Source organism: Lagenorhynchus albirostris, chromosome 20 (genome assembly GCF_949774975.1).
Source record: "Lagenorhynchus albirostris chromosome 20, mLagAlb1.1, whole genome shotgun sequence".
NCBI classification, from domain to species: domain Eukaryota; kingdom Metazoa; phylum Chordata; class Mammalia; order Artiodactyla; family Delphinidae; genus Lagenorhynchus; species Lagenorhynchus albirostris.
In genome coordinates, this window is record NC_083114.1 from 13,561,184 (window position 1) to 13,577,809 (window position 16,626).

The 16,626-nt window shown below is 37.9% G+C and overlaps 1 protein-coding gene across 2 annotated transcripts in view; it reads left to right on the forward strand.

Moving 5' to 3' along the window:
- YWHAE (tyrosine 3-monooxygenase/tryptophan 5-monooxygenase activation protein epsilon) overlaps positions 1-16,617 on the forward strand; it is a 43,635-nt gene extending 27,018 nt beyond the window's left edge. Inside the window, exons 2-7 of one of the 2 annotated variants that reach the window (XM_060135847.1) lie at positions 4,658-4,857; positions 7,228-7,334; positions 8,193-8,399; positions 10,725-10,861; positions 13,985-14,031; positions 15,654-16,617. In XM_060135847.1, coding sequence (XP_059991830.1) covers positions 4,658-4,857; positions 7,228-7,334; positions 8,193-8,399; positions 10,725-10,861; positions 13,985-13,992 — 659 coding nt within the window. In that variant the 3' untranslated portion in view covers positions 13,993-14,031; positions 15,654-16,617. The remainder of the gene's footprint in view (positions 1-4,657; positions 4,858-7,227; positions 7,335-8,192; positions 8,400-10,724; positions 10,862-13,984; positions 14,032-15,653) is intronic. The other variant, XM_060135846.1, reaches the window with a different exon arrangement.
- The last annotated feature ends 9 nt before the right edge of the window (positions 16,618-16,626 follow it).

Here is a 16,626-nt window from a genome sequence, read left to right on the forward strand (position 1 = left end):
AATGATTTCATGAAATACTAGTGTTTGAGAAGGTTGTGTGAATATAACTGGTGTTAGTCCTCTGCTGGTGGAGGTTTTAAGGTTGTGGCTAGTCTAGAGTTTTGGATAAATTAGGGTTTTCACATACTTTTGGGGTATATTATAGTTAGGATTGTGTTTCTGTTGCTGGTGTAAAAAAAAAGGATAAGGATGACACCAGTGTTACGGGAATTTCTCTATAGTCATAATTTGTACAAATTGGTACAAAGCCTGGTGGTAGAACTTTTAGCTCTTTTCTCTTCTGCTTCGTGCTACTACTGTCCCTTAATCTAGTTCCTTCGGGAGTGAAGAAATTCCTGAAGATAAAGGGCTATGAGGAGTAGTTTGGCTTTTAAAAGTAACTACTATAACTCCGTAATAAAAAGGCAGATAACTCAAAAATTGTCATAACATCTGAATGGTATTTTCCAGAGAGCATACAGAAATAGCCAGTTAGCATATGAAAAGATGCTCAACATCATTAGCCATCAAGGAAATGCGAATCAAAATCAGAGATACCACTTCACGCCCATTAGGATGACTATTAAAAAAAAAAAAAGGGAACAAGTGTTGGTGAGAGTATGGAGGAATTAGAATCCTCCTCTATTGCTGGTGGAATGTAAAAATGGTGCAGCCCCTGTTAAAAAAGTTCAGCAGTTCCTTTCTCAGAAAGTTATCATAGGACCCCACAGTTCCACTCCTTAAGTATATATTCAAGAGATTTGAATGCATACTTACATGAATGTTCATAGCAGCATTTTTCATAATAGCCAAAAAGTGGAAAGTCAACTCAAATGTCCATTAACTGATGAACGGATAAGTAAAATGTGGTATACACCTGTATACATTCAGTAAATGAAGTATCGATAGATGCTGCACTATGGCTGAACCTTGAAACATGCTAAGTGAAAGAAGCCAGTTACAGAAGACAACATACTATATAGTTCCATTTATATGAAATGTCCAAATAGGTAAATCCATAGAGATGGAAAGTGGATTGGTGGTTGCCTAGGGCTGAGGGATTTGGGGGTAAATGGGGAATGACTGCTAATGTGTATGGAGCTTTTCTTTTTCGAATGATGAAAATGTTCTAAAATCGATTATAGTAATGGTTGTGCAAATTCTGTGAATATAACCACCATTGAATTGTATGCTTTAAATAGGTGAGTTGTATGTGAATTATAGATCAGTAAAGCTGTTATTTAATAATAACAGATAACTGCTACTTTTGTATTTGTACCACAGTCTTTTGTGCATTGTTTTGTGGCTTTTTCAATGAAGGGAATTGTATACTTAATTGAAGCTGGGGTAGTAGAATATCATTGAGTATTTAAAATATATTTCTCCCCTCACATTGTAAAACTATTATGTGATCATTGTTGAAAATTTGTAGAGCACAGAAAAATGAAAACAATCTGTCATCTGGAATAGTACCCAGAGACATACCATTGTTAAATTTTTAGTGGTATTAGATATTTGGGTACAGTTTTTCCATATATAATGTTGCAGAGCTCTACAGTTTAAAAGAATTATGGTCTTTTTTTGGTGTAGCTAGGTTACTTTTTAAATTGCTTTGTTGTTGGAACAACTTAGATGAATTACTGGTTCACTTCTGAGGCGTGTTTTATTTGTTGTTAGTTTTTGAGAACTAGTATGGCAGTGAGCTTGAAATGATACCCTCTTTACTCCACTGCCACTAAATTTAGGCTTTTTTACATGGCTGTGGTTAAAAAAAAAATTGGATGTTTCAAATGAATGTGCTCAGGCTCCCACAGATGGTCTTAAATATGCCTTAATACTTTTTTTTTTAATGCTTCAGAATTGCATTTTAAAAATTCAGCTGTATTGAGGTAAAGTTTATAATACACTACTTATACACATAAAATTCGTTGTTTTTTTAAAAATTATTTTTGGCTGAGTTGGGTCTTCGTTGCTGCGTGTGGGCTTTCTCTAGTTGCGGCGAGCGGGGTCTACTCTTGGTTGCGGTGCGCGGGCTTCTCAAATTGTGGTGGCTTCTCTTGTTGCGGAGCGCAGGCTCTAGGTGCGTGGGCTTCAGTAGTTGTGGCTCACGGTCTCTAGAGCGCAGGCTCCGTAGTTGTGGCGTGCGGGCTTAGTTGCTCCACGGCATGTGGGATCTTCCTGGACCAGGACTCGAACCCGTGCCCCCTGAATTGGCAGGCGGATTCTTAACCACTGTGCCACCAGGGAAGTCCCAAATTCATTGTTTTGATAAATGTATTCAGTTGTGTAACCACCATGGTAGAACAATTCTGTTACCCCCCCCAAATTTCCCTTGTACTCCTTTGCTCACAAGCCTCTCACTTCACCCCCATATCTTGGTAACCACTTACTTGCTTTCTGCCTTTATAGTTTTGCATTTTCTATAACTTGATTTAAATGGAATCATAGTCCTTTTTGGTCTGGCTTTTTCCTTTTGTTTTTAAAAATACCTTTATGGGAGTATAATTGCTTTACAATGTTGTGTTAGTTTCTGTTGTACAACAAAGTGAATCAGCTATAAGTATACATATATCCCCATATCCCCTCCCTCTTGAGCCTCCCTCCCTGGTCTGGCTTTTTTCAGTTAGCATGTTTTTTGAAATTCATCTATGTTGTTACTTGTATCAATAGTTCATTCTTTTTTATTCTTGAGTAGTATTCCATTGTATGGATGGACATTTGGGTTGTTTTCACCTTTTGGCTATTATGAATAAAATTGCTGTGGACATGTATGTAAAAAAGTCTTTGTGAAGATATATGTTCATATCTCTTGGGTAATACCTAGGAGTGGGCTTGCTTAGTCTTACAGTGTTGAACTCTGTAAGAAACTACTGAATTGTTTTCTAAAGATCATACCATCTTAATATTTCTATCTAACTTCTGTTTTTAAAAAATATTTGTTTATTTGGCTGGGTCAGGTCTTGGTTGAAGAACATGGGATCTTCATTGCAGCATGCAGGATCTTTCGTTGTGGCGTGTGGGCTCTTTGTTGCGGCACACTTGCTTTTCTTTAGTTGTGGTGCGCGGGCTCCAGAGTGCGTGGGCTCGGTAGTTGTGGCATGTAGGTTCTCTAATTGTGGCTTGCGGGCTCAGTAGTTGCAGCACGCGGGCTCAGTAGTTGTGACACTTGGGCTTAGTTGCCCCCGCAGCATGTGGGATCTTAGTTCCCCGACTGGGGGCTGAACCCAAGTCCCCTGCATTGGAAGGTGGATTCTTAACCACTGCACCACCAGGGAACTCCCCCCACTATGTAACTTCTTGATATTCCTGAAAGGATAATTTTTGGAAACATATCATTTCCTGGGATTACACATAATTTATCATATCGTTAAGCAGTGTTTCATAAAGTCACCATCTGCATTGTACTTTAAGGTATGCTTATGCTTAGAATGTGTGCTAAGGGTGCTTGTTAAAACGCAGATCCTTGGGTCTCATCACCAAAAATTCTGACACAGTAAAAGTTGGAGAGCCACATGCTAATATGGCACTTAGTCTCTTCTGAAAGCATAGTTTTCATTATTTATTCAGTTAGTGTTTATTGAGCTGTTTTTGGCTCTTCCTTTGCATTCACGTACATTTTATTAACTATTTTTTCCTATACTTGGGATCACCCAAGGTTTATCTGGGCCCCTTTCTTTGCTCGCCACCTAGTGGTGACAAATAAGAACCATACAAAACTTTACTGATGAATGAATGCATAGGAAGTGGACAGTGTGCCCTTCTAAAGGAGGAAGGATTGCAAATACCCAAAGATAAGTTTGTGTTTGTGACTAACCAAATGCTCAGTATATGCTTGCTATATGAATGAATTCCCTTTTTTCCAGTGACTGCTTTTTGGGGAAGTTCAATTTATTTGTTTAATTGGGGGATAATTTATTTGAGAGAAAATGCATTTTAGAGCCTGTAAATTTAAAACTTTTGTTTTAAACTGCCAGCTGAATTATTTTTACTGGGAAACAGATAGGTGTGCGCTCCTAGTTCTCTTAATATGGGAGAGATGCCTCCAAGCCATACTTGATACTGTATGAAGTCATTTTGGTTCCATACAGTTTATATTCTAGATACTATTTTTTCTGGGCTCTTAATTTACTTTATCTTTTACATGGTTTTAGTTTTTTACTCATACTAGTTTTGATGATTTTGAGTATGGCCTGCAAGCCATACTTGATACTGTATGAAGTCATTTTGGTTCCATACAATTTATATTCTAGATACTATTTTTTCTGGGCTCTTAATTTACTTTATCTTTTACATGGTTTTAGTTTTTTACTCATACTAGTTTTGATGATTGTGAAGTTATTTTGTTAAAAAATTTTTTCTTTGTTTTACATTAGCTTGACAGCAAAAAGATCTACTGTGATAAGGATGTTTCAGGGCTTCCCTGGTGGTGCAGTGGTTGAGAGTCTGCCTGCCGATGCAGGGGACGTGGGTTCGTGCCCCAGTCCGGGAGGATCCCGCATGCTGCGGAGCGGCTGGGCCCGTGAGCCATGGCCGCTGAGCCTGTGCGTCCGGAGCCTGTGCTCCGCAACCGGAGAGGCCACAACAGTGAGAGGCCCACGTACTGCAAAAAAAAAAAAAAAAAAAAAGGATGTTTCAACAAAACATAGTTTGTACGGTCTCATTTTATTTTCACTTATAGAAATGGTGGAATCAATGAAGAAAGTAGCAGGGATGGATGTGGAGTTGACAGTTGAAGAAAGAAACCTCCTATCTGTTGCATATAAAAATGTGATTGGAGCTAGAAGAGCTTCCTGGAGGATAATCAGCAGCATTGAACAGAAAGAAGAAAACAAGGGAGGAGAAGACAAACTAAAAATGATTCGGGAATATCGGCAAATGGTGAGATTGTCATATCCTAGACAAGTTTAAAGAATGATGTCTTAGGTGGTGGACTGTTTAAATCATAACCTAGTACACACATTGTTGTATACCTGTGTAATGTATATTTTACATTTTAATGTATTTACATCTTTCACCCACCTGGATTGGGAATTATAGGCTATTTCAGGACAGAGGAGAAGAAATTTTTTTCCTTGGAAGCTGCAGAGAGTAGTGTTGAGCACCACACAAGTAAAGAACTAATTTAATCTCTGTTTTTATTGTGGTAACTACAAAATACTTCCTTGAGTGACTTGAAATTACCATTCAGGACAATTTAACAAATATTTGTGTGCCTATTATGTGCCACACCAGTTGCTAGGTGTTATGTGCAAAGTTGAGACAGTTACAGTTAATATCTTTATGGAAGATCAGTCTAGTCATTGTTTTTTTAATAGAATAGAAAGTATCCGAGGGCATTGGACGTTATTTCATAAAGTTATTGTTTCATATATTACACGTGGGTATATACGGATATGTAATGTTTTATTGTGGGTTTTGGTCAAAAAAGTTTGATCTAGTGCAGTGGTTCTCAACCAGAGGTGACTTTGCTCCTCAGAGGACATTTGGCAATGTCTAGAGGCATTTTGGGTTGTCACAACTTGACAGTTCTGCTGGTATTTTAGTGGGTAGAAATGAGGATACTGCTGAGCATCCTGTTATGCATAGAACAGCTCCCACTGTTGAGAAACTGATTCTAGTGGAACTGATTCTAAACACACTCTTAAGAGTACAGTGAGGGAAATAACAGAAGCAGTCACAAAGTTAGCATGGGGAGTAGTAAATTTGGTAGGGGGAGGGAAAAGGGAAACGTTTACTGACTAACATGGGGAGATATTTGTAATATATATAATTGTGCAAGATACTGTATTTAATCTTTAAATGACCGTGTAAAGGGTATTACTCCAGTTCATAGATGGGAAAACAGAGGTGTTCTGAGTGATTAACATACCTGGGGTTACAGAGAAGGTGGTTAGCTGGTACCAGTGTGACCATTACTTTCAAATATGTTGAAAAAAGAATATGGATTGTCGGTAGACAAGTTTGGTGTCTCAGAGGGATGAGGAAATGAGCAAGTGCTAAAGAGGTAAGTCTGTGAACTAGATTGTGGGATTTGGGATAAGTAGGAAAGGAAGCAGGAAGCAAAGAGAGGACTTGGTAAATTGGGAGAAGATGAAAGAGTCAAGAGGCTGGAATTTAAGACTTCTAGGATAGAACAGCACAGTTAGCAGTATGGACAAGTGAGGGTCATGGAGTTGAGATGAAGGAACTGTGTTGAAACGAACATGATAATACCTTGATGTGATACCCGGAATTGGAGAGGTAAGCTGTAGATACTCAGTGAATGTGGGTGAAGAGCCTCTGGAGATCTACTAATAACAGAAATTGAGAAATTAAAACATAGTGGATGAGCTTCCAAGGAGGAAGGGTTTTGGAGTATTAGGAGAGCAGTCATTACTGAGTCAGTGAGGAGTTAAGAGAGTCAGAAATCATCCTTCTCTTAGAGCAGACTATCTTTTCTTGAAAAGCCATAAAGAAGGTAGCTTATTCAGGAGAAAGCTGGTTACTTAGGATTAGAAAGAGATTATAGGAGAAGAGAGAGTGGGCGAATTATTTACAGTGGGAAGGAGGAGGTTCCAGAGGGCATGAAATGAATTTGGAAAGGTTGAACAATGTCACTGTAGTAATAGAAAATGGAAAGCAGACTGTGTATATATGTTTAGGAGTAGTGTGCGTTTTGGGCATGATAAACGAATTGGGACGAGTGGCAATATTTCCTTTAGTTTATAGATTTTTGGTGTTGTAACTGGCTATGGATCTACCACTCAGGTGGTTGGCTGTTGAGCATAGTAGTGGTTAGAAATGTGAGCCTTGGAAGCAGAATACCTTGGTTTGAATTTTTATTCCATCCCTTACAAACTGTGACTAACCATGCAACCTTACCTGGGTTCAAGTTCTCACTCTGCCTCTAAGTTCTTTAAGTTAGTGATCTTTGGACGAATATAGTAATCTTTGTTTTCCCATTAAGTGGAGACAATAGTTGCTACCTCGTTAAAGAAGCTACTTAATATAAATGTGCTGCACTTAGTAAGTAGTAATCACTGTTAGTTCTGTAGTTGAACTGTGAGGTTTTTTTTAAGCACTTAAGTAATGGCACATAGGAAGAAAGACTTCTCATAAACCGGACACAGCTTGTCTCTGCTTTTTTATCAAGAGAGGGAAGGGGGGTTTGGAGAGGGAGGGGTATGCATGTTATCTTCTCCAAAACCAGAGATAGAACGTGATAATTTATATATAATTTCTTAAACAATTTTTTGACTTTTTTTTCAGGTTGAGACTGAGCTAAAGTTAATCTGTTGTGACATTCTGGATGTACTGGACAAACACCTCATTCCAGCAGCTAACACTGGCGAGTCCAAGGTTTTCTATTATAAAATGTAGGTTCTATACTAGAAGGGAAAATGTCAGATTAAATGTTGGCTCTCTTAGAATCATCACTTTTTTATGTAGGTTTACAGCATTTTATTTAATGTTGGAAAGATAGTTACGGGAGGAGTGAGTCTCAAGAATTAAATTAATTTTTGAATACTCATTTGCAGATTCACTGCTAAGAAGAATCAATATTACTGCATTTAAGGTGGTCAAACTATTACTGTAAAAATGTACTAAGTTTTGCTTTACCTATTCATAGTCATTTGCTTGTGTGGGGCTGGCCCCCTAGCTACAAGCAGTGCATTACACAGTTCAGTCTTTTTTTTTTTTTTTTGCGGTACGCGGGCCTCTCACCGCTGCGGCCCCTCCCGCCGTGGAGCACAGGCTCTGGACACGCAGGCCCAGTGGCTATGGCTCACGGTCCCAGCCACTCCGCAGCACGAACCCGCGTCCCCCACATCAGCAGGCGGACCCCCAACCACTGCGCCACCAGGGAAGCCCCACAGTTCAGTCTTAACAATTTATATGGAAGTTTTATTTCATGATTAACAAACTGTTGTGCCATTCTTTGGAACCACTTTTTATATTTAATTCTCGTCTATCAAGTGATAAATTTGTTGATTTTTGAGCCTTTTCAGTTAATTTCTCTAGGATTTGGCTTATATTTGGCAATGTGAAATCTCTGAGGAGGAAAACTAAATAGATGAGCCAGTCATTCCTGAAAGAGGCTTTTTGAAATTATTGAAGTATACTGGTTTCATATTTTTGTCACATACGTGATCTTATGTAATACAGAAAACTTTTAACAACTTATTTAAAAAGCATTATTCCTAATTCTGTGTTTTGTTTTTGTTTTGTTTTAGGAAAGGGGACTACCACAGGTATCTGGCTGAATTTGCCACAGGAAATGACAGGAAGGAAGCTGCGGAGAACAGCCTAGTGGCTTATAAAGCTGCTAGTGATATTGCAATGACAGAACTTCCACCAACACATCCCATTCGCTTAGGTCTTGCTCTCAATTTTTCCGTATTCTACTATGAAATTCTTAATTCCCCTGACCGTGCCTGCAGGTAGGTCATGAAGGAGAACAAACGCTCTCCCTATGAAAGTAAAAAAGGGTTACAAAGGAGAATAGCAACTTGTTTTTTGTCTTGTTCCTTGGGACTGCCTTCGTTGGCTTGGCCCTGTAATAAAGAATTATTCTGGCTTTTAATGCAGCTGTTTTGAATGATATAAAGACAGACCTATCTCATTTCACTAGGATAGCAGTTAGGATAATTATGTTGATGGGGAAAAATTTGATTGGTAGATTGAAAAGAATCTTGTTACAGAGTAAGAGGAAGGAATGAGAAATTTTCATAATAGAACTATCTTCATTTCTGTATATTAGCTTTCAGTCTTTATAGCATGTGTTTAATATAGTTATGCTCTTAGTGTACATGTCATTTTGTATTTTCTGTCATAAAATTTGGCATCCTATTGACGTATGTAAAAGTACTCCCCCATTTATACTTCAGATTGTTCCCTTTTTTTTTTTTTGGGGGGGGTGGGTACGCAGGCCTCTCACTGTTGTGGCCTCTCCCATTGCAGAGCACAGGCTCCGGACGCGCAGGCTCAGCGGCCATGGCTCAAGGGCCCAGCCGCTCCGCAGCATGTGGGATCTTCCCGGACTGGGGCACGAACCCATGTCCCCTGCATTGGCAGGCGGACTCTCAACCACTGCGCCACCAGGGAAGCCCTGTTCCCAATTTTTGATACACATATAAATTTAAGGAATATCTTTATGTACATAGCTTTTTACTTTTTAAATATACATAACATGAAGTTTAGCGTTCTTTTTTTTTAATTAATTTATTTATTGGCTGCATTGGGTCTTTGTTGCGGTGTGTGGGCTTCTCGTTGCGGTGGCTTCTTTTGTTGCGGAGCACGGGCTCTAGGTGCGTGGGTTTCAGTAGTTGTGGCTTGCGGGCTCTAGAGCGCAGGCTCAGTAGTTGTAGCACACGGGCTTAGTTGCTCTGCAGCATGTGGGATCTTCCCGGACCAGGGCTCGAACCCCTGTCCCCTGCATTGGCAGGCGGATTCTTAACCACTGTGCCATCAGGGAAGCCCTAGCATTTTGTTTTTAAATGTGCAATTCAGTGGTATTAAGTACACACACAGTATTGTCTGTCACCACTATTTCTAAAACTTTTTCATCACCTGAAACAAACTGATCACTAAACAATAACTCCATATTTCCTTCTGCCCCAGTCCCTGGTAATCTCTACTTCCTGTCTTTATGAGTTTGCCTATTTTAGATATCTCATATAATAGGAATAATGTATTTGTTCTTTGTAACTTCAGTGTTCTTGAGTATGTAGGAATCAGATATTCCATGAAAGGAGAGATTTTCCTGATGTAAGGTGGATTCATTTGAATGCAAATAAATATTAATTTATCTGAAAATATTCTAAATGTTGCTAGTCGAGTTTGTCCAAACAGGTAATATGTCTTGACTAATAAAGAAGCTATAGCTGTTCAGCTGATAGTACTGGTTGAATCTCTCATTGCCATTCTCCAGGCTAGCTGTCCCACACGTAGCTTCAACTTAGTCCTTTCCATGCTTTTGCTTTAATCGGAAGTGTGCTATTTGTGCTCTTTTCCTACCCATTAATTAGTTCAAATATGACTTCCCCATTTGCTCCTCCTCTTGGGTCCCTAAAGTACTTTCTCCAGGATAGCACTTCATCCTCCTATTATAGTATTTATGTGTCAGTCCCTCTATTCTTAGATGTTTTAAAAAGTTCATTGTGGACCCAGGTTATGTCTCTCTTTCCTCTTTTCTTTTCCCCACCCGTGTCCATCGTCACTTGGTGTACATAGTACACAGTACTCAATAAGTGAATGTGAATTTTGTTTCATTTTAACTGTAGTAATTCGCTTATGTGATCACATTTTTGTGAGTTCTAGATTGCCTAGTTTTCTTCCTTGCTCCATTAACATTAAATTCTGTTGGATTAAATTGTGATACTGTCTCAGAATTTTCTTTTTGCATTAAAACTTTGGTGAACTGTTGACTAGAATTTGGAAATACCTTTAATATGTATGTATTTTGGTGGTGGATTAGAATGGGATTTGGTCTGCTTGTCAAAAGCATAGTCATAAGTGGAACTCCAAAAGTTCCACTAGTTCCAAAGTTGCTGGATTACAAAATTAAAAAGGGAATTAATAGGAAGTTAATTTTCATCAGTTACATCTGCTTTTCCTTTATTTCAGTGCCTAAACCCAAGCATTCAGTGTCGATATTACTGTGTGATAACTGAAGAAAAGACTGAAATTTAACTTATGTCATTTCCAATTCTGGTTTTGGACTTTTTTAGTTTATTTTTGTAATACATTTATGTAAACACTTGTAGGTTGGCAAAAGCAGCTTTTGATGATGCAATTGCAGAACTGGATACGCTGAGTGAAGAAAGCTATAAGGACTCTACGCTTATCATGCAGTTGTTACGTGATAATCTGACACTATGGACTTCAGACATGCAGGGTGATGGTAAGGAGACTGAAGTTAAAGTGTTGTCTCTTTCAGTTGTTGGATCTGTTTACTCTTAGAAGTTGGAATTTCTTTACATTAAGCTACAATTTAGACTCAACAGCCTTTCCTCCAAACTATCAAATTTTGATTACTGCCTTTACCGGAAATGATATCAAAGTACAGTCTTCCATTTTGGTCTGTAAGATGATAAAAGACCTGTTTGGGAAAGGGGATCTTTTGTTAATATTCAAAGATTTAACGTTTTGCCTCTAATACTGTTTGCTAAACTTAGTTTACCTCTTCTCTCACACTGTGTTTTGAAAGATGGAGGGAGAGGAAGCAGTTCATATTATCATTACTCAGATTCAATTTTAGGGGGTCTAAGGTTAATTGTATTTGATTGTCATGATCATTGCTTTGGCTGAGTGGTAATCCTCAGGTTAAAACTAGATGGTTAGGGGGAAGGGTAAGCTGTGACAAAGTGAGAGGGTGGCATGGACATATATACACTACCAAACGTAAAATAACTAGTGGGAAGCAGCCGCATAGCACAGGGAGATCAGCTCGGTGCTTTGTGATCACCTAGAAGGGTGGGACGGGGAGGGTGGGAGGGAGGGAGACACAAGAAGGAAGAGATATGGGAACATATGTATATGTATAACTGATTCACTTTGTTATAAAGCAGAAACTAACACACCATTGTAAAGCAATTATACTTCAATAAAGATGTTAAAAAAAAAAACAAAAACAACTAGATGGTTATAAGCAGATGTTTATGAAGCATCTTTTCTGTGTGGAAATCTTTTATCTAAAAAAAGAACTAGTGTTACCTCTGTATTCTACACAACAAATGGCATGTCCTGCCCATAGGTCCTTATTTAAGAGGTCTGGTGTAGTGTCTTGTTTTCTAGCGTTGCAGTTGTAAATAGTTACTAGAATATTTTATAAAATTAAATCTTGTGATGGGCGGTGGGGTGGGGTGGGTGCTTAATGTTTCTTCCAGTTGTAAAAGGCCAAATTTGTCACGTTTCTTGATTTTAAAGGATATTTTATTCTGCCCATTTCTAAAGAATTGTTTTAATCCATGATACATCATTGAAGGAGGGGGGATGGGACAGGGAGATGGACACAAACTAGTGTGGCATGATAATTATGAGAGTTTTTGTAATTGGTGGTGGTGATATGGGGAGTGGAAATAAAGTTTCTTGTCATTTTCAGCTACAGATCCTTTAAGAGTGTATTACCCAAACTGAAGCATATGTTGTATTGCTTGAGGCTAGCTGTACTTTCCGTTGGTCAAACCAACATGTTGTACTGTATTTGGAAGCATACTTTTTAAAGATGTATTTGAAAATGGGTGTCAGGGCATGTAGGTTGGCAGTGGAAGGATAGAGTCAGATTTTAGAATTACCTTGAGTCATGGTCCTGAAGTGAGAATTAGGTGACTCAGCTTCTAAAGTGCACCAGCTTGATGAACTATTTAGAAGCTTGACTAGGGTTGGCATGAGATATGTGGCACATGTGACCTACTTGCACACTTTACCGACAAAGCCAGATGGAGTCACAGATGACTTTTCATTCAACACAGCACTTGAGGGGCAACCAGTACCAGTCTGTGGGACTCAAAACCAATTTAACTATCTCTGAACTAATGACTAAGGTTCCTTCCAGCTTTAAATTCTATTGTATTCTAACAATAACTACTAAGAAGAATGGCCAAATAGCTGTGGACTCTTCACAGTCACCCCCAGCTCAGAGAAGACTAATATCTCTGCCCGTTTGAGGGGATAAAAGGAAAGCATGTGGAGAGTTTGGTAAGCGGTTATTGACCTATAAGTAAGCTCTATACCCCTTTGACCTCTGGGGATGTTTTTTTGAGGATGAAAAGTAACAAAAAGAAGGTGACTTTGAAAAGCAATTTTTTTTAGACATTTGATGCCAGCTCTTATAACTAAGTTGCTAGATTACAAAAATAAAGTCTATATTTTTCATTATCACTCATAACCAGGAATTGATTGAGGGTAGACTGTATGTCACTCCATTTTTATACAGAACCAAAGATATGCTTTTTCTTGGTTATTGAGCATTGTTTTATGAAATGGATCATTTAAAAATAGGGTATCTTTAGATTTGTTATGTTTTCATAGTTGGGAAGGTTCTTTGTACAAAATGTTTTATTACATTTTAGGGTAGATTTCTCTTTAATCCTAAAACACTTAAAAATCTAGTGAAATTCAGTTGCATCAGTTCCTTTTCATTTTGTAAATTGACCAATTAATTAAATTTGGTCGAAACAGACTGATTTTCATTTAAGAGGTTTGTCACAAAATATTTGGAATTAAGAAGCAGTTTAATGTGAAAAATTCAAGTGGTCTATCTTGAAATTTTAGCAATATTAAGCTATCTGAATTTACAAATTGTTGTCGGTACTAGGAAATTATTTGCCAGTTTTGCTAAAAGGTAGAGTATTACATGTTTCATTAAATTGGTTTTGTGATTTAGAATCAATGCTGAATGTAGAAGAATTTTGGTCATGAAATTGGTCAGGATGTTACTTGCATTTATTTTAAGGATTATTTAGATGGTTTTCTCCTTTTTTACTTTAAATATGAAAAATGGTGTCAAAAACCTTTTGAATTGAGGGTTTCTAAAGGAAGAAGTATATATTCACAAGCCTTTACTTACACGTTTATATGTTATTAACAGCAGAGTATGTTAATGTCTGTCTGGGTCTTTTGAAACATAATTCTTTAAAGGGAGCACCACTTTTTCTCATCAAGTGATTTCAGTCCTTTTCTCTTAACCTGTGGTCAGAGGACTGTTAAATACACAAGTCCATAGAGAGGAAATGTGTTCGCTCTGCCCGTTCCCCTCCTCCCCTCCAAATCTAGAAACTGGGCAAAGAAATATGTATCTGAAGAACCCTTTTTGCCCCCCTTCTGTATACCTTTTAAGAGGATATTATTACATCCTCTTAAAAAGGAACAGATTATTTCTTAGAGTGAAGTTCATGCAAAGTAAAAGGATCAAAATCTGACTCCCCTAAATCATTGATGTTTCCTTTGTCCTGCTCTTGGTTTATTTTTCTTGTAATGTTGCTTTCATATGATTGTTCTCCCTCCCTTTCTCCTTGCAATATAGATTCCTAAAGGAAAATCCAACTCTTCCTTTCCTAAAAACTCTACTTTGTAAGTCATTATCATGGCACAGTGAATTCTGCTTTTAGTTTTGGTTCTTCACTAATCATGCCTGCATATCATCATCTTGTCGCTTAAAAAACTGCCTGTTCTACATTCCAGGATGTGAAACCTTCTAAGACATTTATGATCTGCTACCCCTGTCTACCTCTGTTTGGGTGTGACTTATGTGACAGTATTTTTATGCCAAAGTTACTTGGAACTTTTGGCAAATCTAATGGTTGCTTATGAGTAAATTAGAGTGTGCTCTGTTGTTGTATGTTAACCATATTTTGGCAGTGTATGGCTGTTAAAAATGAGAGTGAACGTTCCTATCATTTCCTAAGTTTGAATACATTATTCTTTGGGGGAACAGTTGGGTGGACCATCATTTTTTCCCTCAGTAAATAGTTACTTTTGTCTTTCCTTGCACGACTTTTTCTAAATGTGATTCAAAAATCTTTATGTACATTAAGTACTTCTACACAATCAGTGTCAAATATTTTTATCACAAAAATGTTAAAATGACTGAAACTATCTTTACTTAACCCTTATTGTCATGACAGCATTTATTGTATCAAGGTCTTTAAGACTTTTAAAAGCATTCCTCAGAGTTTTGCTTTATGTCTGTAGGCAGCCGGTCTTAGTGTCATTTGTCCATTCTAATTAAGTAATTTAACAAGCACTATGAATGGATGGGTTGTCTGAACTATCATATAATGACTGTTGGGTTAGTTAATTGATTTTCATTTATTTTGATCAAACTAGTAACTACATAGGAATTACAAGTGGTTTGTTAAAGAAGAAGAATGTAACTTTTACACGTTTATTTTTTGGCAGAAGCCTGCATGCTTCCTTATTATGGCTGACTTATTTAATGCTTATTAATAGGTAGATGATTCTCTGGTAAATAGGCTGGCTTTCTGTTGCATGTCATAGTGCAGTTGAAACTCCTCAGGCTAATCATCGTGTTCAAAGGGAAAAGAAAAGTGGCATGAGAGAACTGGTCCAAATGCCCTTCTTTAATAACCTCAGTGGTCTGGTTTACTTTGAGCATGCTATTCCACTCTGGAGTGAGAAATTGTGATTATGGTTTGGTGTGACTGTCCAGGATACAAAATGTGTAAAATATTCGTTTACAAAAGCAGAATCCTCCCTCTAAAACTATAGAACTCCTTTGAAGAATTTTACTGCTCAGTTCTCTTACTGAAACATTTCTAATAATGGGGCCTGCAGAAAAATTAGATTTTGCAAAAAATTATAACATACTCTTGGTTCTTGAAGAGGTGAGGTTATTGAGAAAGAGTATTTTGACTCCAGATATACATGAAAGCTTGAAAATCATTTTAACAATATGGTTACCTGGCTGTCTGTCTAAGAGCTTTTTTAGCATAAAAACACTGACTTTTACTATGCATCAGTTTTTTTTCATCCTGTTGATCATTCAGGACCTTGATCCAGCAGCACCTCTTGGCTTAGGCATCTCAGGTGTCAAGGTAGAAATCCTTTGCCTGTCTGTGTTCAAACCAATTGTAGCAAATATAAGGAGTCTTTATGCTTGGAATGATACCTTTGTGACCACAACAGCCTAGTTTAGTCATTATGAAATAATTAACTGTCATTCTTCTTTGCAGGTGAAGAGCAGAATAAAGAAGCGCTGCAGGATGTGGAAGATGAAAATCAGTGAGACATAAAAGCCAACAAGAGAAACCATCTCTGACCACCCCACACCTTCCCATCCCACCCCTGTTGGAAATTCCCCCATTGTCACTGAGAACCACCAAATCTGACTTTTACATTTGGTCTCAGAATTTAGGTTCCTGCCCTGTTGGTTTTTTTTTTTTTTTTTTTTTTAAAAAAAAAACAGTTTTCAAAAGTTCTTAAAGGCAAGAGTGAATTTCTGTGGATTTTACTGGTCCCAGCTTTTAGGTTCTTTAAGACACTAACAGGACTGCATAGAGGCTTTTTCAGCATTACTGTATTGTCTCCTGCCAGATGTGGCAAGATCACCATTAGAAATGGAAATTACATTCGAAAGCCATTAGACTTTTAGGTGATGCAAGCATCTAAGAGAAAAGTTAATCACACTGTAGAGGTGTATGTGGTATCATTTTCCCTTTTTCTAATTGTTTAAATTGAACTTTATACCAATGTTTAAAAATAATTGGATGTTAGCTTGAGGTGGTTAAAGGTGGTTTGGGGAGTTTGTTGTAATGGTTTTGCTGTAAAAAGTGTTTCAAACTCTGCTGAAATGTTGCTGAAAAGCATGGTGCTGGTAACAGTTCAACAATCCGTGGCTGCTCATTCTTGCCTACTTTACTCTCCCTCTGAAGCAGGTTAGCATTGAAGGTGGTAATGGAAAAGCCTGCATGCGTGTTCAATTCTTTGTTTCTTCTCCTTCCCTCTCCCCCTGGGCCCCGCCCCTCCCCTCCTTCGCTCGCTCAACCTCTTTTGTTCAGTATGTGTAACTTGAAGCTAATTTGTACTACTGGATATCTGACTGGAGCCACAGATACAGAATCTGTATTGTTCTTACTGAAACACAGCATGGATTAACATTAAACTTAAATAAAACAAACCTAAATTAAAAATGCCAAACATCATTGC